We start from the raw sequence: 27,139 nt of genomic DNA on the forward strand, positions 1-27,139 counted from the left end.
CCCAAATTCAGCTGGACTCTAAGCTGCATGCTTCCAGTAAAACGTTACAGTCTTCTCAGGAGGGTGGGGCTCGTGTCTAAGTTCATGCGCACGTGCTTGGCAAGAAATGAACCGGTTTCAAAATAAGTATTTTAATGAAAAATTTGTTGACTCATTGATTCTTTCTGAAAAAAAAAAAAAACGTCATTTTTGTCGTATTCTTTAGTCTGAGCATATTGCGCACATTTTCATTTTCTCTCTGAGCTTGAGCCAGGATTTATTTTATTTCATTTTATTTTATTTTTTGTTTGCGACAGGCTAGACTGCAATGCCTCTCGAACCGGCACGGGCATAGGTAGAGAGCAACGATTCTATGGCCCAAGAGGTTTTGTTGGCTCAACCTGCAAAATAACGAGTGTTATAAATCATTTAGAGTGCGTTTCTTTAAGAAAATCCAAGATTGGATTCTTAAATCTGAAAGAATCCGAAAACAGATTTTGCGTTTCTTTACTAAACAGATCAATCCAAGATCTCTCGAATCATGGTGCGTCAAAAGAACCGAAGAATCCACACTGGGAGTGTATACAAAGTATACAAAGGCCAAAGATTTCAGGTTGTTTTCGGGCTGGTAACACGTGTCCCAAAAACTGGCAAGGATTTGAATCAAGACATCAGATTTCTTTGTGTGTATTTTTTCCTTGATGTGCACTCGCATAAAAATATGAAATAATGAAAATGCACTGAACTGAAGAAAATGAAAACGAGAACAATGACAAGAAAACTCATGCGATTGGCGCAAAACCATGTGATGGCAAAGCCGACATGCGCAAATGGATGGCAGCCCAGAATGCATTGCGTCGGCAGACAAAGACAAGCAGCGAGCAGGGAGCGGCACGTTTACCAAGATGGAGTCAGAGAGGGAACAAAGTAAGCGATTTGCTCGTGATAAATTCTTATTTTTGTGCTGTTGATCACGTTATTACATAAATGTCTTACTCTATCAAGTTTCTGTGTTGTTTAAGTCAAGTCTTAGCGGTGTAGAGGGAGTGTTAAGTCGCGTGGATCGAGCCTAATTTTGTCGTGGTTTTTTCATAGTCTTTCGTTTCTGGCCTTCGGTAGCCATCTTTTCCTTCCCCCACGATCTCGTTTTGAGGGCTGTTTTAAGGGAGAATTCGATTTTACGTTTGCTGATGTCGTTGTGTTGGTTTCATTGTTCGTAAATCACGCGGTATGCCCCAAGTAACATCTGTTCTCTTTTGTAGTTTTAGCCATCTTCCCGAAAGGTTTAATACAGTGAATTTTCGCTTCTTCGACAGTCCAGGCGTTGTAAGGGTATTCCCTGGTTCCTTTACCCCCCTTTTTGGGCAATGATGTCCTTCTCCAACCGTGGGCTCTTTGACATCAAAACACGTGTCCCTGAGATGAGCTCTTTGACCCATCTCTTAACAAATACAGCCTGGTTTCCATTTTGAACAATTTTCGAAGGCTCTCTCCTTCTTTTAGCTGTTTACTCTAAGCAATACCCCTTTTGAAACATGGGTACAGCCTCTCGATCCCAGCTCTGTGTTTGAAACCAGTTCACTGGAAAGGAGTGCTTCGAATTTTCCACAGCGAACTAAATGGCGGATAATGAGTCCGATAGCGACGAAGAAGTCGATATTCTTTCAAGTGTGGACGATCGAAGAAGGCCTGTGATGTTTGGAGAACATTTTACACACCATTTTCCTCAAGCTTCGTCCTTTTCGCTTGGACATATCGGAAGCCTTCGTGGAAGTACGGCAGTTTCGTTCCCTGATCAACAACACAACACGAGGTAAATTCCTCTTACAAATTAGATCCCATTTCAGCCGCCATATTTTCTTTGTCTTCCTGATCGAACTGTGCAACGTAGCATGTTTCTGTTCGAGCGAAGGTTCTGTAACTGAATTGTTGAATACTGGTGTGGCTCAAAGAAACAGCGGCATTTTGATGTCGAGGATTTCCGAGGGACGTGTAAAACTCAGTCCTGTTCAGGCTTGATCGGATTTTATATTTTTTTTTCACTTTCAATTCGTTGCGTGTCGCGAAGTGAAAAGCATTTGGCCAGGTTTTTAGGGCATTTTTCATTCGTGAAACATTTTCGCAATCTCTACACAATCCAGCCAACATTTTCCCTTCCTTTTGCCTTCTGTGTGTTCTCTCGCCAGTAGTTGAAATAAGTTTGTTTTCATGATTTTTTTCGCGTGAAATACATGTTCAAAACAACGCCCAGTTGGCTTCAGATTGTTTAATTTCAGGCTGTTGACTTTTTTTATTTCGTTGTATTGTGCCTTCGTCTCTTCGTCGTTCGAGTCAAGCTGAAGCGACCATGATTCATCAAAGGTAACCATAACTTGCTTTCACTGTTTCAGCTGAACCCATAGCTAGTACTTGCCATCATTTCGTTCTCAATCATTCGATATGTAGAAAGGATTTGTTGTCTTTCGATGTGGCAATTCTGAAGCCTTAGAAATCGACATGCTTGTTTCCTTGATCGTGTTGATTTCCTTATTTCGTTGATGTTTATTTCTCGTGGGCGATTCCCATTGTCTGAAGGGGGATGTCTTCTCAAATCAACATTTTCCTTGTATGAAAAAAAAAATATATATTTTCAAAGCTTTATGTACTGTCTGGAAGTTGGATGAAATATATTTGCTTGGACCACTAAAGTGTATGGCGAAGACTGAAAAATAGTACTCGTTGCATTTCTCATATTTTTAATTTAATTACAAACACTGGAATTTGGGAATCGAAGGACGATTTTCCATCTAGCTTCTTTGTTTTGGGGATGTTGGCATTTGTTAGAGATATACACATTTCAGGATCTGAGAGCTTTATGTTGTTCAGAGCAATTCTGTGTCTGCTTAACAAAGCCTGTGTGGTGGTCAAAAGCTATTGAATATTTTTGTCATATATTTGTTGACCCGTGGAAAGAACCTTAGGCATAACTTGAAATATTTATGTTGTACAAATGTTCCACTGTTCTATTGACCTCTTCAAAGTAAGTTGAATAGTACCAAAATATTATTCTAAAAAATTGTAGCCAAAATTACCAAATAACAATGAATAAAATTTACTAGCTAAGACATCTAAGGTGGTGTCAGGCATCCAGGCATTTTGTATTTCCTGTTAATAATGTAATATTTTATGCTGGAAAATATAGCTTTGTTTGAAAGGAGAAAATTCATTTAGAAATTATGATTAATGGTGTATACAGTACAGATGACTTTTTTTTTTCACACCCAATTAATCTAATTCAGTCTGGAAAACTTACAAAAATAATAATGAAGTCGTCATAGAGCTGCAGAAGTTTTGTTAAAGAGTTTTCAGCAGAGTAACAAGACATAAACAAATTTTGGTTCATTCCATATTTGACAATTTTGAGAATTTTTCAGTCACATCATATGTTCAGCTGTGTTTTTCTCTTTACAGACCATTTGATTTGCTTTGAGTTTATAGGCAGTGAAACTGTTTCGGTCAAATTGATGAGATTGAAATGTTACCAGCAATTGATATGTTGCCAGGAAATTAATTTTATTCTCTTAAGCAAAGTATCTAGTAAGTCTTTTTTAGTGGCAATATAAGGAATTTTTTCTTGTTTCTTTTTCAACAACAGAAGGATACTAATTCGAAGTCGAGATTGAATTAATTATAGAAGCTACCCAAAGGCATTTGGCAAACACTGTAACAATCAATGGAATACCATAACTTTTTACTATGTCTTTTACTAAGCTGACCAGAAGTATCTTGCCCTCTTAAGAACAGTGTTTTCCCTAGTGCCTCAAAAAAAAAAAAAAAAGAAAGAAAGAAAGGAAAAAGAAAACGAAAAAAAAAAAAAAGAAAAATAAAACAGTGTGGTGTTCAGGTCAGGTCAATAAATACTTCTGTTAATCAGATTCCACCAAAATACCATGTAGACAGCCATATTTTTTCTTCATTTTAGCTTCAATCTTGTCTACATTAGACAACAGCAGACCTTGAGAAAACATCCACTAACAAATACCATTTACCAAAATACTTCAAACATGCTACATCTCCAAGGTTTGGAGACTACTGCCATTCCACAATGTGAGATTAAAAATACTGAGGTGCTCTCTGGATGATTGTACAAAACTGCAGTTAGACTGCAAAACCCAATTTTTTTTCTGTGCTTTAAAATGAGCTGATCGAGAAAGATCATTTAAAGTGAAAAGTGAGGGAAGACCCAGACCCCCCCCCCTCCTCAAACCCCCTCAAACGCTAAGAAAGGGTCATGTTTGCAACAAATATTAGTGGTACAAGATAACCAGCTAGTTTAAGGTGTTCGCCCAATGATAAACCTCGAAATGGTCAAACCATTGTCGTCATCATCATTATCATCAACCACTCCTCTCTCTTAAGGGGCATAAGGTTATCATGCTCTCAAATCAACACTCTGATTCCCCCCATCCACCCTTCTCCCATCCACCGAGTGGTGGCAACAGCAATTGCATCAAAAATTGCCAGTAAAAATGGGCCTTTACTTAAATCTATTTGAGAGAAAACTATGGTGTACCTTTTTTTTCTAGCATATACTGTATGTACAAAAACATTTGTACCCAGGTTTTTAACCAGAGTCCAAATACATTGGGAAGTTACATTTTATTAAGCGATGGTTGTGTTTTCAGTAGGACAATTTTGGCTAGATAAAGTCAGAAAAGTCCGGAAATGCAGTGAAAACAGGTTGTCTTCAGTTTAGCGCATTAAAAATTCAAGCTGTTTTCACCAGAAAAAAGAAGCGATTATCTCACCGATATGACCGGAAATTCACGCCAAGTTATACTACCTTGAGAGATGGTATAACTTGTCCCGGTAAATGCCACAGCCAATCACATTGTGCATAGTGACAGACGCCTGCAAAGAATTTGGCAATAGTATTTACCAGACACTCGTATCGCGGTTCATTTTGCGAAACAGAACTTTAAGCGGCAGACGAGTTCAACACTCCTCAATTATTTTGGTTTACCATTCCTACGGTCCCGCTAGATTCTCCAGTTCCTTGGCAAGGACACAGCGTCGCTCGACGTGTAGAACAAGTTCCTGCATTACAACATTTCGTTGCATCCTCTTCATTTCTGGGGACATTAACCGCATCCTCTGGAAAAAAAATGCCTTCTCGATCTCCTGCGCATAAATATAGCTAGAGTCAATACAAGAGAAGTCATTAAAAGCGCTTCCTCTCTCAGCCATTTTTGAAAGTTGCACGGTTTTGTAATTTGAATCTTCTGAGTCGGCGGGTTAAATTCTTGGTTAAATTTCCAGTGAAAACAGATGTCATGTTTAACTAACAAATTTTTGTCTGTAAACAAACACCTAGAAAGAATGTTCAGCTAGTTAATTGGCCTAGTGAAAATACAGCCAATCACTCCACCCCTGGGCCAGTTATGTTTGGTAGACTTTGCCAGTGATAAACAGACCTGCCAACTCTCACGATTTTGCAATGAGTGTCACAATTTTTTCATCTTTTCTTATGGCCTCACGACAAGACTACCAATCCTGCGGTTTCTTGTGAAAAACTCTCAAATGAAATATAACCTCGTCTAATAAAAATGGAAAATTAATGGGGAAAGCTAGAGCCATAAAGTGGTAAACTAATAAAGGGGCACCTTGGCCTTGCCCACCATTACTGGCATCTAATGATTTGTACTGTACTGTGTGATTTATGCTTGTGTTTACCGTTTTTTGATGACAGAAATTAAATTATGTACTAATCTACTCAAAGCATGGTAACTTTTTGAATACTATTTAAAACATCTCGCCGTAATTCATTTCTCTAGGTGACTCCGCAATTAAATCCCTAAGTATTCTCGAGAAATTTAATGTCAAACTTCGTAAGAATGCTTAATGCGTGTGCTATTGTGTTTTCAACTAATGCAAAACGTCCGTTTTTATTGAAATATGGATAACTGCAAGTTCAATTTTCTCTCATGGGGTCAGCTTGAGAGCCTAAGTCTCGATAAGATCTTCTTACCTTTATTCAGAATATTACCATGCTGTGAGGGTTTTTTGGTAACTTTATTTTTGCCATTATTGCTTGAATATTCTTCGGAAATCATCTTAACTATTAACCAAATCTCTATTCCATGCTGAGTTTCCCAGTAGTCTTCACAAGTTCATTTGACATAAGCAATAGGCCATTTTACAGTTGTGTGCCTAGTTACCTGGCCTGTGACTGGAAGCGAGGCTGGAGGTGACCTTGTCTTGATGCAGACCTCTCTGCTTTTCTGATGAAAATGCCAATTACAGTGGAACCCAGCCTTATGACCACCCCGTTAATACGGCCACCTGGTTATTACGGCCACTTTATTCTGGCCTGAAGGAAAGCTCAGTCAGTCATTTTCTTATTTACAGACCCCCTTTAATATGACCACCCCGTTAATACGGCCAGATTTTTGTGGCCCGTTGGTGTCCGGATTAATGGGGTTCCACTGTAGTTAACATAAGAACAACTTATAATTAATTGCACATCAAAAACAGTGAGTTTTTTTTTATTAAAACAAGGTCACCTGCAGCCTTGCTACCATTCAAAGGCCAGGACACTGAACAGAAAACTGTAAAATGGTCTATAGCAATTGGATCAAACGGGTTGAACCAGTTAACTCTCAAATAATGGTAATGGTATCACCCCTCACCTGGCCTGGATTTTGGCCTGCTGATGATACATGTAAATCCATTTCACCATAAATTAGTAATCAACTGAAAAACGAATGGCTGTTCACAATGTTTGGGAACAGTATCCGGTAGTATTCAAACATTGGGAAAAGAGAATGCACAAATGATTGTGTAGGGACACAGTCAGCTGGTGCACATACACATGAGATACCATTGTGCGGTTCCAGAAAATATCTATACTCCCCCCACAGAAGGGATTAGAATTTCCTGGGGGTGGGGAGTTCTGGAAGACCAAAAAATTTAAAGAAATGTATGAAACTTAACTGGAATTTCCAGAGGGCTGGGGAGGTGTTAAAAAAAATCCCTTCTGTGGGGGAGGTATAATTATTTTCTGGAACTACACATTTCATAGCTAATTTGCATGTCACAGAGACACGACCCATACTGTTTTTAACCAAATCTGATAAAATAATATAAATGAGCAAAAGCACACTCAAAAACAGGTTTTTCGGTAAACAATAGAAAATCAAGCAAAACACTGCAAAGATTGAAGCGGATTTCTAGATGTGGTTGACACGTATCTTTGATTTAAGGTTGAGGTGGACTTTTTCCAAAGTGAGAAAACCAGTGTCTAGGTCAGTGTGGTCCCAAAGCTGACTGTGTCCCTTTAAGCCTGTACTTTCTTACAGGGTATTGTCCATTTTCTAAAATACACACCTCAGCGTTTTGCCTGGCACTCAACTTTTTTGCCTCTGTGATGGGACTAGGAAAAATATAAGCATTTTCAAGGTGCAAAGAAAACTAATTTTTGAGCTTAGCTTTCTGGCAAGGTGTAACATGATGCACTAGCCTGAAAGTTATTCCTACTAGCCCCTCCCCCCATCCAAAAAAATTCTTCCGAGCTTATAAAAATAATAATCTCTTTCTGCAGTACTACTGTGATTTGAATTTCTTTCACAATATAACCCCCCAAAAACCTTTGCAAGCCTGTCTAGCAAGTAAAGGACAGAATCTACTTGCCCAACTGTAAAATCCACCAGCCATGGGCTATCAAACATTACTTTTCTACATAATGTCTAATATGTTGGTGAACTGTAAGCAGTGGGGAATACTTCTGGTTAGCTTGAATAATGACTCCAGTTAGCCTCAAGGCACTGATTGGACAGTAGTTAGCTCATAACACTGGGATTCAAGTGTTACTGTTAACTAATGTATCATCTAGTACTTAAATCAAGGCTAACCAGAATGTTATTAAGTTTAGGCTAACTTAGATGCCTTTCAGGGTAACTTTGACTATTCAGCACTCTTTGCTATAATTCTCACTTTTCTGGTTTTCCGCAAAATTAAGAATTTTGTTGTTGTTGATGATGATGATGATGATGATGATGATGACAATTAGGGTTTTGGGGTTTTTGAGGCACTTTTCACAATTTATATTAAAACATTGACTAAAGTACCTATATATTATTATGTTATTTGCTGGCTGGGAAGTCCGTATAGTGAAAAACTGACTGAGGTCTTGAAAATGCTGCCTGAGGCCACAGGCTAAGGGCAGCATTTTCAAGCCTGACGAGACAGTTTTTAACTATTTTGACCGACCCTAAGCCGTTAAATAACTTGACATTTTTCCCTTTCTCCCAAATCACTTTTATAATTGTTGACCTTTTCAATGCACACATCGTGCATGTATTACCGTGAATGTGGTCAGAGATAGGAAAATCCAAACTGCACTGAGAACTAATCAGATTGCAAGATTTGTTACTGTGTCCTCTTACAAACAATAAATGTATATAGTTTTTCGCAGTTTTCCAGCGTTTGCAAGGAAAATCCTGTATTAGTCATCACACTCAAAAGTCCAGCCGGTATTTTACGTCAGTTACAGAACCTTCTAACGTTTTGGCTTAAATCATGACCAGCAAGCTGTTGTTAAGTTGTTAAGATGTTAAGTGTTGCAAGCCAACACTTAAGATAGTGTGTGGCACTTTACATGTACACATGATACAATATAAACACAGGACACAGTGCAGCTGATAATGCAATGAGACACAAAGTTGATCCAGGGTGGGGAACTCCCATCTGAAAAGGAAAGGGGTGCTTGTTGGATATTTTGAAAAGAACCCCTGAGAGGTAACAAAATCCTGTTCTGTGGGCGTGGATTGAAATTTTTTCATCCCTACAAGCCACCAATTCTAAAACAACGCACTAACTGACACTTCCGTAATTTTTACTAGTGACAAAGATGATTGCTTCAAATACCTTCTTGTTGATTTTCTTTATATATGGAAGTTCCTCCCCCCTCCCCCGGAGTTGATCATGTACTCTGACGTGAAGAGGTTTTATGGCAAGGTTTTGAATTTGGGTCATTTTATTGTTGTGTTAACTTTTTTGTAGGTCTTTAACGTGCCATTCGTTTGCAATTGCAAAAAGTTGTAATAAATTATCTAATTCCCATGAAAATAAGTAGCTATAATAACTACTAGTTAACTAGTTTTCTGAGCCAATCAAGGGACAAGTTGTTATGAGAATAGCGAGCATTTATTATAAGACAAATCTTGTTAACTAAATTCCAGCCATTTTAAACCAATGTGAAAAGGTCCTTTCCATTAGAAAATATCTGTGGAAGGAAGGTGACTTTTTGGGGTAAACTAAATTATTTGACCAATTGGACCAAAGACTTAATTTCGGACTGAAGACTTAATTCCAGTTAGTATTTAAATTCTAACTTCGGTTGGCTTCAAGGTTTAAAGAAATAAATCTAGCTTAATTTGAATTATTTCTTTAAGTTTTGGAGCCAACTGAATGAAGTTGCAGGAAGATTTATTAAAAAGTAATGTTGTAATGCTTTATTTAGTCCTATAATGTTCCGCATATGTTAAGTTTTTTTTTTTTGTTATACAAAATTGTGTCAAAGTTTTGGCAAATGAGCGACATCCCATGTATTCTAATAATATGCTTTGTACAGCAATGTACAAAGCAATGTACAGGCTGAAGTTTCTCATGTCTTAAAAGCTTGTAGCGTTAGAGAGTCAGAGATTTGATCGTAAAATTTCATATTGATGGTATGGCACTGTAGATTTGGCTTAATGTGTTAAATAGGTTACTGCTAAAAATAGTGAGGATTTCAATGACCTCAGTGAATTCTCGGACATGCGATCTTTGACAGACAGGACAGTGACTCTGGTTCTGAAGGTTCAGACAGCAGTCAGTCGGAATCTGAGTCTGACGATGATGGAAATGAACAGCATGAGATGCAGCGCCATCAGCCACCTCCATTATCACACTACCATCCAGCAAGCCAGATGTTGTCACCTGGACAACTGCAGCACACCTTTAACAACAATCCAACCACCCCGACGCAAAAGAAGAAGTTTGAAGAAAGGGTATGTATAAGATTATAAACATATGCAATCCATTCCACAATTGGTGCATGACATTTAATTTACAGACTGCAGACTGTAGAGTACTTTTAAGGCCTGAATAACACTCCAGTTAGCCTGGATATCACTTAGGTGAGGAAGTTACTCTGTTTATGGTCAGCTCTTGGTTGTGGAAATGGGAAGAGGGTATTTGTTTACAGTTAGCTCTGATCTTGGTAATGGAAATGGGAATATGATATTTGTTTATGGTTGGCTCTAGATCTTGTTGATGGTAATGAGAATTCGAAATTACTGTTTGTGTAGTTGATAAATAGGCTGCAGTTTGCAAATGTCATACACCACTCCACAGCGACACCATACTTTTAATTAAGTATTGGAGCCCTGAGGATATACTTGCAATTATAATAAAATATTTGGAAATATTTTTGCCTGCAGTTTTTTTTTTTTTTACACCCAATTTCTCTTTTGTTTGAAATAGTTTTGGGAAGAGGATCCAGAAACTTATGGAGTCAGAAGATCAGGAAGATCAAGAAAGGAACCAGAAAGATTTACTGTAATACAAGAGGTAGCAGTTTACCCTTGGTACAAGTTGGTATTTTCCTTTGTTCTCCTGTACATATAAGCAAAGGTTTTGTAATGCAGCACAAGCAAGTAAAAAATTAGTGATAAAACGTCTTTCGCTTTTATCGTTCTGCTGTATGTTCGGATAATGTGTTGTAATGTAATATATAAAATGAAGGAAAATACGAAATTGTTTCAAGGGTAATGTTGAATCACAACATACACATAACTAGACTGGGTTTTGCCTAGTTCTTAGCCCTCAATATTTTGTTAAGGTTAATCTGTTGTTTAGAGTCATGTGGTCTGAGCAAAGAAAGCAAGGCTTTCCCTGGTTGTTTGTGACAGCTATGTCATTGAGTTAAATAAATACTTTATTTAAATCAATTATGGAACATTATTAAGAGGACTGCGAGAAAGCCATCACAAAGTAACCAGGCAAGGCTGGGTTGACTACATCTGTATTTCATAGTAATAGATGAATTTTAGAACAAAGTAGGCTATTTCGTCATTACTAGTGCCTCAGCATTTAAGATTGGTATGACAATTTGCCTGTACCCATTTATAGAGTATTACTACTTTGAGTGACAAGAAGCACTGTGAGAATAAAAGGAAGAACACCACTCAATGTCCCCAGCTGTGGCTTGAATGTAGATGATTTGATCATTTGATATTATTGTAATTATTATCATGTTTGGTCTAAGTACAGTTAACTAAAGATGGATTAATGATAGATGGGGTGGATCTATACCAGTTTCTACCATTTTGTAGAAATCAGTCAGATTTTTCAGAATTACTCAGGACCCATGCTAGAAATTTTTTGAGGGAGCATGGTCCCAGACTCCTCTAGACGCTTCAACCTTTGAGACTCATTGTTTTGGAAATCAATCGCCATAGATCCATGCCTGGATAGAAATGTTTCATAACCTCTGTAGTATTGATGTGTACCTTGTTTTGTTTTGTAGGGATCAGGAAGTGAGGATGGAGAGAGGAGTGAAGGAATGCCTAGAAAGAGGAAAGTGAGGTCCTCAGGAAGACAGAACAGAAGGATTTCATCCACAAGGTTAGAGGTTTGACGCTATACATTTATGGTAACTTATATTAATTTAGTGTGATAGCATAAATGATTGTTTGCTTGATGTTTGATAGTGCGTGTCAATATTAATATGTATAGTCTTCACCAGTGGCCTCTAGCTTCAAGGGCCATTAAAGCATGCAAGCAACTAGTAAATTGAATACAATAATGGCTAGGAAAAATAACTATTTTGAGGCGACCGTGTTGTGTGGTATATGGATAACATCTGTGGGATGTACATGTATTGCCCTTTCAAAGGTCCATTAAGAACATAAGTTCTTACCTGAGGGAGATACCCTTACAATAATTAGACTTTCCTTGCTCTTTCTCTCTGTTCCTTCTTCCATTGCCCTCCACTCTTCCCATCTCTCCCTCTCTCTTCCACCCTGCCTCTCCCATGCTCCCTCTCTCCTCTCCTACCATCTTTTCTTCCTTTCCTTCCTTTTTCCTTCTTTCTCTCTCTCTCCCTTCCTTGCAACATTGCTTTCTTCCTTTCTCCTTCATTCCTTCTCTCCCTTACTCTTTCACTTCTTTCTTCCCCTTTCCTCCTTTGACCCTATCCCCTTCCACCCTCCTATAAGGTGCGAAAAAGGGAAACTTCTCCTGGTAGTTAAATTGAGCATTTACAGAAACCTTCATACTAACATTTAAGGTCAGGGCTAAAAGGGTAACTAAAGATATCTTAGTTTATGGTAAACTTTGGGCGTAAATGTTCTCTATTTGCCCTAGAAACATGCCATTGTAACAGGGATTGTATCTCACTTTTCTCTGCATCAAAATATCACATTTCAGTGAAGACTGGTCAGTGGCAGATGGCAATGGTAGTGAAAGTGAAAGTAGCGACAACTACACTCCTGAACAGGAGGTCAGGAACAGACCGAGACCTGTGCCACGCGCTAATGCAAGGGTGCCGCCAGTTGTACCCAAACCTAAGGATTTTGTTCCTCGCAAGAAAGCTCCTGCACCCTCGCCACAGAAAGTTCCCAGTAGGATAAAGAAGTTAGAGAGTGAGGAATCTGAAGAGGATGACGACAATGATTATGATGATGATGATGATGATGAAAACAGCAGGAACTCCGTCAGAAGAGCTGCAGTAACTATTTCAAGGTAGAAGAGCAATCTTGACTTTGCAATTGATAATGATAGCTAGCGGTGCAGAATCTGCATCACTAGTGTTCTTACTCAGAAACAATGTGAAAAATCATATTACTTCTTCAGCTATGCACAAGTTTTGTGACAACCACTACTTCTTGTGAATATCACACCTACCTGCCATTTCCTATACATTTTTCCTTGTTTCATTGTGTAGCCATGATAAATGAGGCAATCTTGTGTTGTTCATTCAAACATAGTTATAAAGAAGAGAGTGAAGATGGAACTGATTCTGATGACGTGATTGAACACGATTATGATGCCGCAGGAGAATATGTTGAAGATGACAGGGAGTGCATTGAGAAAGTACTGTACAGCCGTCTAGGCAGACTAGGAGAGATTGGAGCAATAACTACAGTCTACGCACCGGAGTACGAGGAAATGAAGAAACGAGGAGAGCCTGGGCCAGGTGAACCTAGTGAAGTACAGTTCTTGATTAAGTGGAAGGGCTGGTCACATTTACATAACACATGGGAAACAGAAAAAAGCCTTACAGATCAGAATGTGAAGGGAATGAAAAAACTGAGCAACTTAATCAAGAGGGAGCAGGATATTGCAGCCTGGTAAGAAATCTAGAAATTACAGATATGCAGGTGTTTCAACATCTAGTTTCTCCCTACAGCTTCAATACAATATCAAGCAGTCAGGTGGGGAGAGTTAAGAAACTCATCAACTAGAAGGCAGTCTTTTAGCTTGGTGATCTATTAAATTCTCAGAACTGTATACAGAAGAAAATTATGCCATTTAGTAAGGAGAAATAATATTTTTAGTTTTTGAGACTTAATTAAAAATTGAATCACACTTCAGATATTTTTTTTTTTTTTAGGAAAAAGTTTGCTCTTCCAGAAGACATTGAGTATTTCAACATTCAGTTACAAATGAACTATGATCTCTTTGATGAATACAGAGAAGTTGAGAGAATAACAGGTATGTATGAATGATTATTGTATGCACAGTAGTTGTTAGTCTGGAGCCATGCTAATGTAGAAAGTGAGGCTCTTACAGGCCACAACCCACAAATTATTTAGGAGGAGATTGAATCACACTTTACAAAGTACACTGATTTTGTGTCTCAACTGTAGTTTCTTTCTTGTATATAGCTGACTCCCATCACTGTAAATAAATGTATCTTCTCTCCACAAGTTTTGTGGTGTGATGATACGGGGAGCTTAAGTAATGACAACGATGATGCCAAGAGCAATGTCTAGTGGAAATAATTGAACTTTGCAATTCTCTACATCTGTCCAGTATGACTGGTGTTCTAAAAACCTGCTTAAACTAAACAAATTACATGAATGAATAGAAAGAAAAGCTGTTAGTTTCTCTCATTCTCCAGAGAAGACAGAACATTTAGTCATTTTGCATTGCTGTTTTTGCAAAGGATGAATAAAATAATAGTAATAATAATAATAATAATAATAATAATAATAATAATAATAATAATAATAATAGATTTGTATAGCGCCATATCCAGGGCTCATGGCGCTTTACAGTAAAAAATGTTATTAAAAATAAAATTTACATTAAAAATTTACATCAGTGATAAAAAATTACTAACAAATAAAATAGCTAAGCTGTAAAAATGAAAGTAAAACTAGGAATCATTAAAACCTTTAAATAAAAACTGACTAACTTAACTAAGTGACTGACTAACTAACTAGCTAAACTATCTAATCTACTAATTAACTAACTAACCAAAAGTCTAAGTCTAAAGAGGATAATTCCTGGGACAATGTACACAATTGAGTTCGTAACAGGTGTAAATGTTCTTATGTTATAGCTCATACCATGGTGAAAAATCTCGACGAGAAAGGAAATGTTGTGAATCAAGTAGACTACCTATGCAAATGGCAGGGCTTACCATATGGCGAGAGCACATGGGAAGACGGAGGACTAATTTCCAGATTTCATCAACAGAAGGTTGATGCTTATCTCAACCGACAGCGATCCGAAAAAATCCCCATTAAGAGTGCAAAAGTGCATCGTCAGAGACCAAAGTTTGTTCCTATAAAAAGACAGCCATCCTTCCTTGGAAATGATGAACTTATGCTAAGAGATTATCAACTTGATGGGTTAAATTGGCTTGTTAATTCTTGGTGCAAAGGTCACTCGGTGATTTTGGCAGATGAAATGGGTCTTGGTAAAACAATTCAAGTTATTTCCTTTCTATCATATTTGTATAATGCTCAATCCCTTTATGGACCTTTCTTGTTGGTTGTGCCGTTGTCGACAATGGCTGCTTGGCAGAGGGAATTTGGCTTATGGGCTGCAGAAATGAATGTGGTGGTTTATTTAGGAGATGTAACAAGTAGAAATAAGGTAAGCTAGTTTGCTAAATTAACAGCAGCATTTTGTAAAATTAAAAAAAAAAAACTGAAAGAAGAAGTTCTTAATCTCAGAATTAATTTGTTCGTTCATGTGTCTGTCTGTCTGTCTGTCTGTCCACCTATCTGTCTGTCTGTCTGTCCACTCTGTCCGCTCACTTGCTCGCTCTGGATCATGAGGTACATTAAGACTGCAACTCTCACTCTCCAACCAGCCCTGTCTTGTGCCACGCCCTGCTGGCCCACCCCTCCTAACCGCACTTCCTTCCCCGTTTGTAAAGTCTGAGTTTATTTCTCTTCTGTCATGCAATTGTACAGAATTTATTCTTCAGTAAAGTGCTAAGTATGTGTTACCTTGATGAGAACGACTGAGAAAACATACTGCCAATGCCGCATATTTTTGGGGAGATGTTTCCATCCTAGACTGTGCCAGAAGTGTAGGATGGTTATATATTTTTTTAATTACTGCAAAACTTATATCAAGTTGTTCTTTAGAGGCATGGAAAGGCAAGATATTGTCATCTTTACCAGTGTCCAATGTTTCCAAAGTCCAGAAACATTTTCAGTACATATTACCCTTTTTTGATCAACTAAAAATGTAATTTTCAGCATGTTTTTTTTATTATTTTGTTAAGTTTGATCATTATTTGATGGCATTCAGTTGATTTCAATGCAATTTTGCTCTTTCAGATCCGTGAATATGAATGGTACCGTGCTAACAGCAAGTCAATAAAATTCAATGCTCTTTTGACAACTTATGAAATCTTATTAAAAGACAAGGTATGAGTGAAGACTTACAGTGTAGCACAAGTTGATCATTACTACTTCCCTTACATGATTTAGGAATAATTTTGTGTTGATCTTTAAGAAAATAGCTCAAAGAAAATAATTTATTGACAGAACTAGGACATGCTGTTGACGTGATAATAGCGTGAGGAAAGGGAATTTACACTTTGATGATCAAAGCAAACAAGACTTTGTTTTTCTTTTTTTCTTTGCAGTGATTTCTAAAAGAAATAGAAAACATGTTCTATGTGTTTCTTTCAAGTTATACAAACACTCGTGACAGTTTAGGAAAACTCAAAAAACATTGAAACACTCACTTAATTAACACTTCTTTCCTCTTGAATTTCAAAAGCAAACCTTAGGAACTGTTAATTGGTGTTGTCTTGTTGTGGATGAAGCTCACAGACTGAAGAATGACGATTCCCTGTTGTACAAAGCTCTCATGGAATTCAATACCAATCACAGAGTGCTAATAACTGGCACTCCACTGCAGAACTCTCTTAAAGAACTCTGGGCATTACTACAGTTCATCATGCCCAACAGGTGAGCTGTGAAATCCAAGGGGAAAATAAAGCTTTTTGCTGTAATTTATTTAGAAATATTTCATGTATTTAAGGGTATTTTAAAAGCTGTTTGTTTATTTAGAAATTGGTAGAAATTAGCTTCAATGTGTTGGACATTGAGGAAGAACTAAGAATTCAGAGCAATGCAACTTTGGAACAAGCTGTCAGACAACATTAAGTGCTAGTGTATATTTGCAGTACGTTTTTTTTGTTAGTTAATTTTCAATTGCAACAGTTACTATAGTTGAATCTTGATTTTTCGAACCTCAGAGGAACCAAAAGTTGGTTTGAAAAATAGGGAAATTGGGGGAGAATGACAGTGTTCAACTGACGGGAGGGAAGCAACTTTTGATTTGAGTTATTGGGAGTTTTGAAAAGTTTAGGGTTTGAGAAATCAGAATTCCACTGTGTTGTTAAGTTTACCCAAATGTCTTTTTTTGACTATAGGTACTCAGTACATGTATTTTCTTTTCAGTGCAACTATAGTTATAAAATATAAGACTTTAAGGTAAAAAGCTGTTAAAATTAGGAGTCTAAACGTTTGCGATCTGTTTGATCATCATCAGAGATCATCTGATTGATCACGTAATGATCAATCAGATGATCTCTGATGATGATCAAACAGATTGCAAACGTTTAGACTCTTAATATTAACAGCTTTTTACCTCAACGTTTTATATTTTACTTTTATCAGCAAAATGTATATATATAACTGTAGTTATGTTCCATTTCTTTTTTTAAGATGTGTAGATTTTTTCTTATTATTTTTTATTTTCAATTCTCAAAGTTAATTATTTCTTTCCAATAAGTTATCTTTTTTCTTTATAATATGCTCGTAATAATGTTGTCTTTGAGGATAAGTTATATTTGTTAGACCAGGGCTGGGATCTAGTTGAAAATGTAAAAGTTGGCCAGGTTTGTCATCACTTGTTGTCATGTAGGTTTTATTCCTGGGATGAGTTTGAGAGGATGCATGCCACTCAAGAGGAAAAAGATAAAGGATTTTCAACTCTTCATAAAGAGCTGGAACCTTTCCTTTTAAGAAGAGTCAAGAAAGATGTGGAGAAGTCCTTGCCAGCCAAGGTACAGATTGCAGTCTTTCATAAGATTATTCTCAGTTGAACTATACTTACAGTGTATAGATCGGTCTGTTTATATGCATGCACTGTACATCATTTGTTAGTGGAGGTGTGGCGACCTCATGGTTAGTTAACCTTGCTGACATTGTTATCAGGAAAGTAGAAAAGGCAAGGTGGCAATTGGTCTACTTTACTCTCCTTCTTCAGCTTCATCTTTTTGTCACTGCCATCGAAGTAATTATGATATAATTATGAACGACAAAGGTATAATCTGTATAATTAATAGAACAAAATGCTGTTTATACTAGCCACAAAACATCATTAATTGCACCCTTGGGAAATGTCAAAAGTGCATAACTCACTAGTTAATCAGAGAAACAGAACCTTTCAAGAACATTCATGTTTACTCAGAATACTTCCCTGTAGAAAAGCACTGAGTCCTGTTTAATTTTAAGTGGTTGAATTATCAATATCGAGTTTGTGAATGTTTTTTTTTATTACACACATAGGTGGAACAGATTTTGAGAGTGGAAATGTCATCAATTCAGAAACAGTATTATAGGTAAGTTATCTGTGATGTAGCTATTTTGTGAGGGATAAACACCAGAGGGGGGGGATACTCCTTAAAGTTTGGTGGGGGTGTGTGGCCCAGACCTTGAAAGTTGTACCCTATTTCAAGCCAAAATGTGTGATTTTCCAAGCCACTCTGCCCCCCACCCCCTCTAAAAAAATATCCAATTTCAGACCTCCAGAATTAGTACATGGCTCTAATTTTATATACGACCTCAGCTAACCAGAAATGGCTTCCATTTGCATAAACATTCAAGAAGGGCACAGCTACAAATGAGCCAATGTTGATGCTGCAGAAAAAAAGTTCCTCGTAAACAAAATACCCAATGCCAAGTCAGAGTGAATAACATACCCTATTTCAGACCAAAACTGCACAAAAACCAATTACCCTTTGGGGCCGCACATACCTTGATATAGCCCATGTAAAGGAGTAAACCCCAACCTCCAGGATAAACATCTCTCTGAGAAACCGATGTTTATCACTAATGTATCAGCCTAGAAGGGAAGCTCAGTAGACCCCACATGCAATGCAGACGACCTTTTTGCAGTGTCTATTAATGGTAAAGTCATCACTGACACAGAGCTTGCTATACTGTAAGTAGTCCTCTAGCTAAGATCAAATCAGAATATTTGGAGAAGCAGATAGAAAAATTCTCATAGCAAAGTAGTAGCCAACAAGAAAAAAAAAATTCTATCCACGGGCTAAAAGACTCCATTCGCTCCACTCCCCAAGTCTTTAAATTGTAAAGTGGATTTACGTTCTGTTTCCTTTCTTTTAGGTGGATCCTCACAAAAAACTTTGCAGCTTTAAACAAAGGTTTAAAAGGAAATGCAAACAGCTTTTTAAACATTGTGATGGAGCTGAAGAAATGTTGTAATCATGCTCAGCTGATCAGGCCTGATAATTATCAAACAACCACCGACCCTTTGCAGGTACTGTGTATTATTTAATAGTTTGTCTTTCAAATCCAATTCCAGAAAAAATGTTCTGTAGTGTATAAGCTATTATGCCCTAACATGTACTTGTCATTAAGTCCCTTTCTTTCCTTACCTGTATAGTTGGTCTTTTAAACTGTTTGACTCAGGAGGTAGCTAGGGGGGGGGGGGGGCTGGGGTGTCCATGATGCCCCCTTTTGTAAGTCTTTTTTAAGCAAACAACCTATAACAGTTGGCAAAAATGACATGGCAATCTGGTGAGTACCCTCACTTTGACACAGTGTGATGCCCCCCCTTTGAAAAATCCTGGCTACACCTCTGTGACTTCTGATGTGATTCCATGCAGACACATTGTGAAACTTTACATTATGAAACATTTTTGCCTCCCAACCCCAGTATTAAAATCACACACTGTGTTTTACACTTACTCTGACCTGTGAATATGCATACAGGTTGATTAATACTTTTGAAATTAATAGTTTCCTATTATGTTTCAACTGGTTAATGTTGTGTTTTATTAGAACCTTATCAGAGGTAGTGGCAAGCTATTTTTGCTTGACAAGCTGCTGTGCAGGTTGAAGGAGACAGGCCACAGGGTCCTTATCTTCTCGCAGATGGTGCGTATGCTGGACATCTTAGCGGAGTATCTTCAACAACGCCGTTTCCTCTTTCAGGTAAATTCCTGCACAGGGCTTCCTTTGATTGGGATTCAACTGGTATAGGTAAATTACAATTGGTGGTAATCAAATTTGGCAGCCAAAATTAAAGCCAGAAGAAAAAACAAGAAGGGGTGGGAAACATATGTCAAACCTTAGCAAAATAATTACCTATCATTTTGTATTTCCTTGTTAATCTATCAATGAGCACAGAAAAGGTTCAAGATTATGATTGAAATCTCAAGTAAGGAACACATCGTGTTGCTAAATGTAACTATGCATTCAGTAGTTTCTATTAAGTCAAGGAGACTTTAATCTGAATGTTGCTTTTGTCATAGAATTTATTTCAAGTGAGCTGTTAACATCCTGAAATTTTTAAGTTGTTGTTCTTACCTTGTTGTTATTTTAGAGACTGGATGGCTCCATAAGAGGAGACTTGAGAAAGCAGGCTTTAGACCACTTTAATGCTGAAGGGTCCGAGGTACATTATAAATCAATAAAATATAACTTGTCTAGACTTCTCACTATCAAGCATGTACAGAAGATTGTTGCTAGAAGCCTTCAATTTTACGGGTGTATGCACAGTCTGTGCAATACCAATTTCTTGAACACTCAATTTTGTAACCTCCCAATAACTTGAACCAAAGGATGTTTGCTTATAATTTCCCCCCTGATTTCTCCAGCTAGTGGATTTTTCAGGCCAATTTTCATTTCCCTTGGAGGTTCAAAAAATCAGCATTCCACTCTATTGTATATAGTTAAATGAAATTTAGCATAGTTAGCGACTAGGAGCTAGTCTGGTCAGTAACGTTTTTGTTGGCAGTTGTTAGTTTCTTGGCTGTCTGTTAGCGTTTGTTTAGGGTTTGGTGCGTTCTGTAGCGTTTGATATAGTTCTCTGAAATTTTACATAGTTTATGACCAGGAGCTAGTCTGGTCAGTAGCGTTTTTTGTAGGCGTCTGTTAGTGTCTTGGCCATCTGTTAGCGTTTGTTAAACGTTTGGTGCATTCTGCAGCGTTAACAGCAGTCATGTGGTCATGGGAGCCCTGGGGCTGACATTGTCTAGTGGTATTCTTGGTTAGTACGTGTGTTGTCGTCCCATGTGCTTGCAGTGTGTTTGTTGCTCTGCGAGCATGGCGTTGTGGGTTGAATTATAGTAGTTTAGCGGTTCTTGGTGTTCCCTCCCTATCCCCCCCCCCCCCCCCTCTTTTCAGCAGTTTTTTTTTCTTTCCACTGAGCCATCTGGCTTGAGCGTGATGGGTGCCTGTAGGGGGCCTGGCATGGGGGGCTCGTGGCTTGGTTGCGGGTTGGGCAGGCCAGTCAGGTGTTCTAGCGCCTTGGGGATGTGACTGCAGTTGCAGCCCCCAGGCTTCATAGGCACCTTCCCTCCACTAGTGACTTGGGCGTTAACAATCATATGTCAAGTGTCTTTTGAAATAGTTGCTACAAGTTGTAAACTTGCAATTTACAGTGATAGCTGACTCAGCTGCACCTTGTTGAACTAAATAACTTAGGCTTAACCTTACCGTTCAGTGTAATATTATGATTAAAGAGGACTAATTGCATATGTGAGATTTGCAGTAGAAATCATAGTTTCTTGGAAAATCATTGAGCAGAATCAAGAACAAGTTGTATGGCATACAAAGTACAATGAATCACATAGTGAACTTCAATCTTTTACTGTTGAACTGACAGTTGGTTTTGTAATTTCCTTGAAGGATTTCTGTTTCCTGTTGTCCACTCGTGCTGGGGGCCTGGGTATTAACCTGGCCACAGCTGACACTGTCATCATTTTTGACTCAGACTGGAACCCCCAGAATGACTTGCAAGCACAGGCTCGTGCACACAGAATAGGACAGAGAAATCAGGTGTGTTTTTTAGTGTGTGTTTTTTAATTTGTTGCGAGACTGAGACATTTTGACTTTTAAAATTGCAAGACTGAAACCTCAAAGTGTTTTAATGCAAGCATGAGACATTCAGACTCTGTGACATTCAGATGTTATAATAGCAAACAAACAAATTGGTACTTGAAGACTTTCTTAGCTTTGCAATAAATCAAGAAACGAACACACACATAACTGCTAAGTAAAATTTGACAAACATTTTGCAAGTTCCATGGTTTTTGTGGACCATTTGCCACCCCTGAAATTGAGCGCAGTTATTATTCTCAGCTGCCCTAACCTTTCAACAGTATGTCGATGCTATAGGAAAATTGAAAGATTAGTCATAAATGCAAGTCAAAATCTGTGTCGTTGGATCCACCCAAAATTGTCTAAAAAATTTATCAAAAAAAGTTTATTTCCTGTCTAAAAGTTCCTTTGTCATTTTCATAGTGGTCGATGTTAGAAAGCATTGTAATTTTGTTCTGAGTTGGAAATAAAATGAGAGGAACTAAATTAATCTTGATGTTTTCATTAAAGCTTTCAGCAGAACGGCAATAGGTTTTTACAGAAAGGCAAAACAACTGAGAACTTGTAAGAAAAACATTCCTCTAAATGCTTAAACCGGGCAGGCAAAATCATCCTCAGAGCCAGTCAATTTGCCTCCGGGGCCCAGCCCTTAATGAAACCCCTGTTAAATTTATTTTGAATTTGAGTATAAAAAATAGATAACAATAAAAAAAGGGAAATAAAAATAGTGGATAAAGTCAAGAAATTGTTGTGTTATAGGAGATACGTAAAGAAGACACTTCTCCAAGTTTTAGGTCTCTGCGTTTTCCCACACTTCAGATACAGGGTCCGAAATTGCGCTTTCCTGGTCACCAATGCGACTAAAAATTTTGCTCTGGCAACCAGAATTTCACAACTGGTCGCCAGCGGGTGATTAACTATTTCATGCCAATTATACAATAACTTCGATTTTCAGCCAAATCGATTAAAATAAAATTCAAAGCCGCCCGCCAATTGGGCATTTATTTTCCTCATTATAAATCTACCACAACATTTCACAGCTACGATCAGTGCGAAGCTTCGCCGCCATGTTTTTTCAGTGGTTTCCCATAATATACGTATTGCAGGCGCAAGAGGCCACGTGCGTTCTTTCGCCGTAAATATTTATTCAGGCGATTTGGTGTCCAAGATGTTCTGAAATCTTTCCATAATTTATTACAAGGTGGAGACGGAACATCTGTGAAGAAATTAGTTGAAGATTTAGATCTTCTCTGGGTGTCAAAAGGTGGAAATGTAGATCTGTCAAAGTAGTCAAAAGATGATTTGCGTACTGGTTTGATTCCTGATTACATCAATTGCAAATATTTTGCCGGCAAGCCCATGGCGCCCAAAAATTTTGGTTTCTGTTTCGCTGCAAAGGAAAAATTTTATTGACACTTTTTGACGACCACATTATTCCATATGGCGACTGAAAAAAAAATTTCAGTCGCCAGTTGGCACCTGCCTTAAAAATTTAATTTCAGACCCTGAGATATTCATCGAAATGTGCTGTGCAAATTTAGAGAGCCCAGTATGGAGCCGCCATGTTGGTGGAGCTCCTTGGTCCACCTATATGGCAGTCAGAAGATAGTGTAAACATCTGGAACTTACTTTGGCTATCTGGTCGACTGATGATCTAAACTGAACCAAAAAACACTTACACAAACACTAAGTAATGTATGTAAGTATGTATTTTTTGACAAATGCGATCCTAGCTTAATGTCACGCACCGCCATAACCGAAATTCAAAATTCGCCGGTTTCCAAATCAAGCACACTACTGAGTCGAAAAGTTGTAAACAGAGATAAATTTAGATCTCATTATGCCAGATGAGGATAAAAGCTTTCATGGCTCTTTAGTTTAGGATTTTGAAATGTGATGATGTCACATGGAAATGATCTATTGAACATAATAAATTATTTTGCTTTGAAAAAATGCCAGATTCCTAGACTTCGCTTAAGTTGCCATGCAGTCAAACAATTGTCTCAGTTTTGTATGTTTTTTTTAGGAACAAAATAAAATTTAACCAGGCGAAATTCTAAATGTGAGTTCTCTTAGACAATCTGATAGGGAAAGATCACACATACTTGTCTACCTGTAGTTGTATTGATGTATAGTTAGACAGAAGGTAAGTATTCTTTACAGTAGCACTGGTTAACCAAGTGGAAGCAGTTTTTTCCATTCTACAATGTAATTCTGACGTTTCATTTTACTAGGTGAATATTTATCGGCTTGTTGCGAAAGGCAGTATTGAAGAAGACATTTTGGAACGAGCTAAGCGCAAGATGGTTTTGGATCATCTTATTATCCAGAGAATGGACACGACCGGACGGAAGGTGTTGTCTAAGTCATCTGGAGCTCCCTCATCGTAAGTGCTTACACCAGTTTTTATATTTAATTCAACAACCAGATAACTAAATTGTCTCTTGGAACAACATACAGTTGTTCAGTTGATCAGAAGTAGAATTCTCTGTAGATTTACAAATGGAGGGGTTTCATTAATGTTACCAACTGGAGAGCGACTGGATTTTACACTGGCAGGCAAAACTTTTCAAATGAAACTTATTAATTTGTAAGAAAGGCTTTCCTTTAGATGGTCAGACCAGAAAATTTGCAACCTTGGATTCATAGCAACCTTGATGGGGTTTAGAAATATATCTCTGAATAAATTAAACCTTGCAGTGACACAAGGTTTATTTTTATCCCTGGGATTGTTTGAGTATTGGTTTAACAGTTTCACAAGATGGCACCTTTCAACTGGAAGTAATTGCTTGGACATACAAGTTTGTTTTTCTCTGAGACTTTTCTTGGAGAAGTTCTCGATCCAATGACCTCTAATATTGTAATTCTATAAGTTTCAGGAATTTGTTATATTTGTACAACAATATTCTGATGTCCCTTGTTCATACCTTTTATCACTCATGGCTCGAGTTAACAACAATGATGTTTGATACACCAGCTTGTTTCATTATAAATGGAACTCAAATCAACTGAAGAATAGAAGGTTGTATTGTAAGTGCTTAAAATGCTGAATAGAAAGAGACATTTTACAGGCCACCAGAGAAACATGTAAAAGCAAGAATATTCTTGTTTGCGCTAAGCAGTTATTGTGCATTCACTTGGAACAAACTTTTAGCCAGGATTTGAAAAGTGGGTGTCCAAAATATGCTAAGTTTTTTCTTCAATGAACAATTTAGCCTAGACACCCATCTGGCTAAAGGCGTGTGTTGGAAGAAGTCATTTACCAACAAGGAATCAAACATTGAATGGATGCCCACATATGGGCCAAGCAAGGAGGCCGAGTACCTGAAAATTTGACACAGAGACGAAAGATAGCATACAAAGTCTTAATTCCCCTAACTCTTCTAGCAATTCTTCTCTACTCTGTTAGAAGGTAGAGGAAAGAAGCATCTTGGTGAAATTCCAACCTCTGTTTCTATTCTGCATTTTATGCGCTTCTGATGCAATGCTTATGCCTTGGCGTTGTTTCACTGTTTTCCTTACATTTAAGTGTTACATAAATGTTTTTATGACTTAGACTAATTTAATTAGTAAAAATATTTTTCCCTTTAAAGGAGTACACCATTTAACAAAGAGGAGCTTGCAGCTATCTTGAAATTTGGAGCAGAAGAACTCTTTAAGGAAGGAGATGGAGAGGATACTCAACTTCAGGTCTGCATTATTCTGTCACTAATATGTCAATCTCCAGCAGTGATAAAATCCTATATGCTCTATTTAAAACAAATGCCACCACCTCAGAAAAACAGACAAACAAGCGTGTTTAGATGGATAGGGACCCTCCTTTAAAAGGGGCAACAGTGTCTGGGATTCCTTTTTCTCTGCACTTAAGTCTGCATATGAGTCAAGTGGCCCATCAGGCTGGAGCTTATCCTGGTTTCTGTAGCATGAAGCGACAAGGAGTATTTCTACTCCCCCCTGGATATGATGCTCGTCCATTGCAGGGTTACCCCCCCTCCCCAACATAAAGTTTGCCGGTTCCCATTTATATACCTGGGTGGAGAGAGACACTGTGAGAGTAAAGTGTCTTGCCCAAGAACACAACACAATGTCTCCGGCAAGGGCTCGAACTTGGACCTCTTGATCTGGAGACAAGCACACTAACCACGAGGCCACCATGCCTGGATAGGGACCCTGCTAATGGGGCAACAGTGTTTGGAAATAATTCAACATGTGATGCTGAAGTTACTGCTGTAACCTATTTCATAAAATGAAATTGGCCATTTAGTAGAGTTAGGTTTGATCCATACAGCGTTTGGGTTCCTATGCACATGTTTTGTGTAATTTTGGGAGTGTGTCATTGGTGATAGCAAAACTGTAAGTAAATTAAGGACTGAGCATTATTAAGCAACAGTGTGCTTCTTGTAGGAAATGGATATTGACGACATCCTCAGAGGAGCGGAAACCAGGGATTCAGATGACCACCCACACACCATAGGGGAAGAACTACTGTCACAGTTCAAGGTATGTATGTGATTATACACTGTTGAACATGGACAATGGTCATTGAGACGCAGAACAGCCCTTAGAGTGTATTTCCAACCCCAAAGAGTTGCTTGCAAATTGTACTGTATGGATCAGTGCCTGGTAAAGACTTACCGTCCTTAAAACACCTTTTGATTTCTTCAGTTTTTAACATTATCACTTTGGCTTGAGTTCAAGGGATAAAAGGGGTACATTTAGAAGAATCACACACAAAACCCTTCAGGTTTTTATAGGCTTTCATCACAGTTGCTAAGTTGCTTCACAACAGCAATTGCTACTTACACTCGTCAGCATCCGTCGATCTTAGCAGATCATGGATCTACGCTCTGGAGACTGTTATTCAGCTTGCACAGGAGCATCACTTACTATGGCTCTACAGGCCGATACTTACAATGATTCCATTATTTGATCAATTATAATAATTATTATACCTTTATAAAAATTATTATACAACTATAAATAATTAGCGTAATTATTATAATTTTCATAATATATTATTTGGCAGGTTGCTAGTATTGCCATGGATGCTGATGAAGATGGGGTTGCTGTTGTGAATCAAGAGAGCAAAACAACAGATGAAGGCAAAAGCTGGGCAGACATAATTCCTGAAACTGAGAGAAAAAAGCTGGAGGAGGAGGAAGAGCAGAAAAAACAGCTTGAGATGTATTTGCCACCACGAAACCGAAAAACTGTCAAAAAGGTATCATGGTATTTTGACTCATGTTGGCCATGTGCAAAATTACCTTTAAACTGGAAGAAACCTGAAAATAATAGTTAAAAAAGATAGAAAAACACCAAAGAAATAGTAATAAATCATAAATGAACGAGGATGGTTTAGGATGGAGAAGATTAACACAGATTACAAACGACAAACTTGAAAAATTTAGGCTAAACTTTTCAAGATGCTTAAACATGTGCAAAATTACCTTTAAACTGAAAGAAACCTGAAAATAATAGTTAAAAAAGGTAGAAAAACACCAAAGAAATAGTAATAAATCATAAATGAA

General features: G+C 37.8%; 1 protein-coding gene across 3 annotated transcripts in view; it reads left to right on the forward strand.

The window, feature by feature from the left end:
* The first annotated feature begins 821 nt into the window (after positions 1–821).
* Positions 822–27,139, forward strand: part of LOC110068865 (ATP-dependent chromatin remodeler CHD1-like) — a 33,954-nt gene continuing 7,636 nt past the window's right edge. The window contains exons 1-21 of one of the 3 annotated variants that reach the window (XM_089295822.1): positions 822–906; positions 1,591–1,792; positions 9,791–10,007; positions 10,483–10,569; positions 11,528–11,625; positions 12,430–12,744; positions 12,990–13,352; positions 13,616–13,716; positions 14,570–15,108; positions 15,804–15,893; positions 16,252–16,442; positions 17,404–17,545; positions 18,051–18,103; positions 18,891–19,044; positions 19,569–19,721; positions 20,113–20,184; positions 21,420–21,569; positions 23,846–23,997; positions 25,205–25,301; positions 26,016–26,111; positions 26,638–26,832. In XM_089295822.1, the coding sequence (XP_089151948.1) occupies positions 1,599–1,792; positions 9,791–10,007; positions 10,483–10,569; positions 11,528–11,625; positions 12,430–12,744; positions 12,990–13,352; positions 13,616–13,716; positions 14,570–15,108; positions 15,804–15,893; positions 16,252–16,442; positions 17,404–17,545; positions 18,051–18,103; positions 18,891–19,044; positions 19,569–19,721; positions 20,113–20,184; positions 21,420–21,569; positions 23,846–23,997; positions 25,205–25,301; positions 26,016–26,111; positions 26,638–26,832 (3,459 nt within the window). In that variant the 5' untranslated portion in view covers positions 822–906; positions 1,591–1,598. Of the gene's footprint in view, positions 907–1,482; positions 1,793–9,790; positions 10,008–10,482; positions 10,570–11,527; positions 11,626–12,429; positions 12,745–12,989; positions 13,353–13,615; positions 13,717–14,569; positions 15,109–15,803; positions 15,894–16,251; positions 16,443–17,403; positions 17,546–18,050; positions 18,104–18,890; positions 19,045–19,568; positions 19,722–20,112; positions 20,185–21,419; positions 21,570–23,845; positions 23,998–25,204; positions 25,302–26,015; positions 26,112–26,637; positions 26,833–27,139 lie in introns of all 3 variants that reach the window. The other 2 variants (XM_089295824.1, XM_089295823.1) reach the window with 2 other exon arrangements.

This window comes from Orbicella faveolata, unplaced genomic scaffold (genome assembly GCF_042242905.1).
Source record: "Orbicella faveolata isolate gen_17 unplaced genomic scaffold, um_ofav_v1 contig_26, whole genome shotgun sequence".
Lineage (NCBI taxonomy): Eukaryota > Metazoa > Cnidaria > Anthozoa > Scleractinia > Merulinidae > Orbicella > Orbicella faveolata.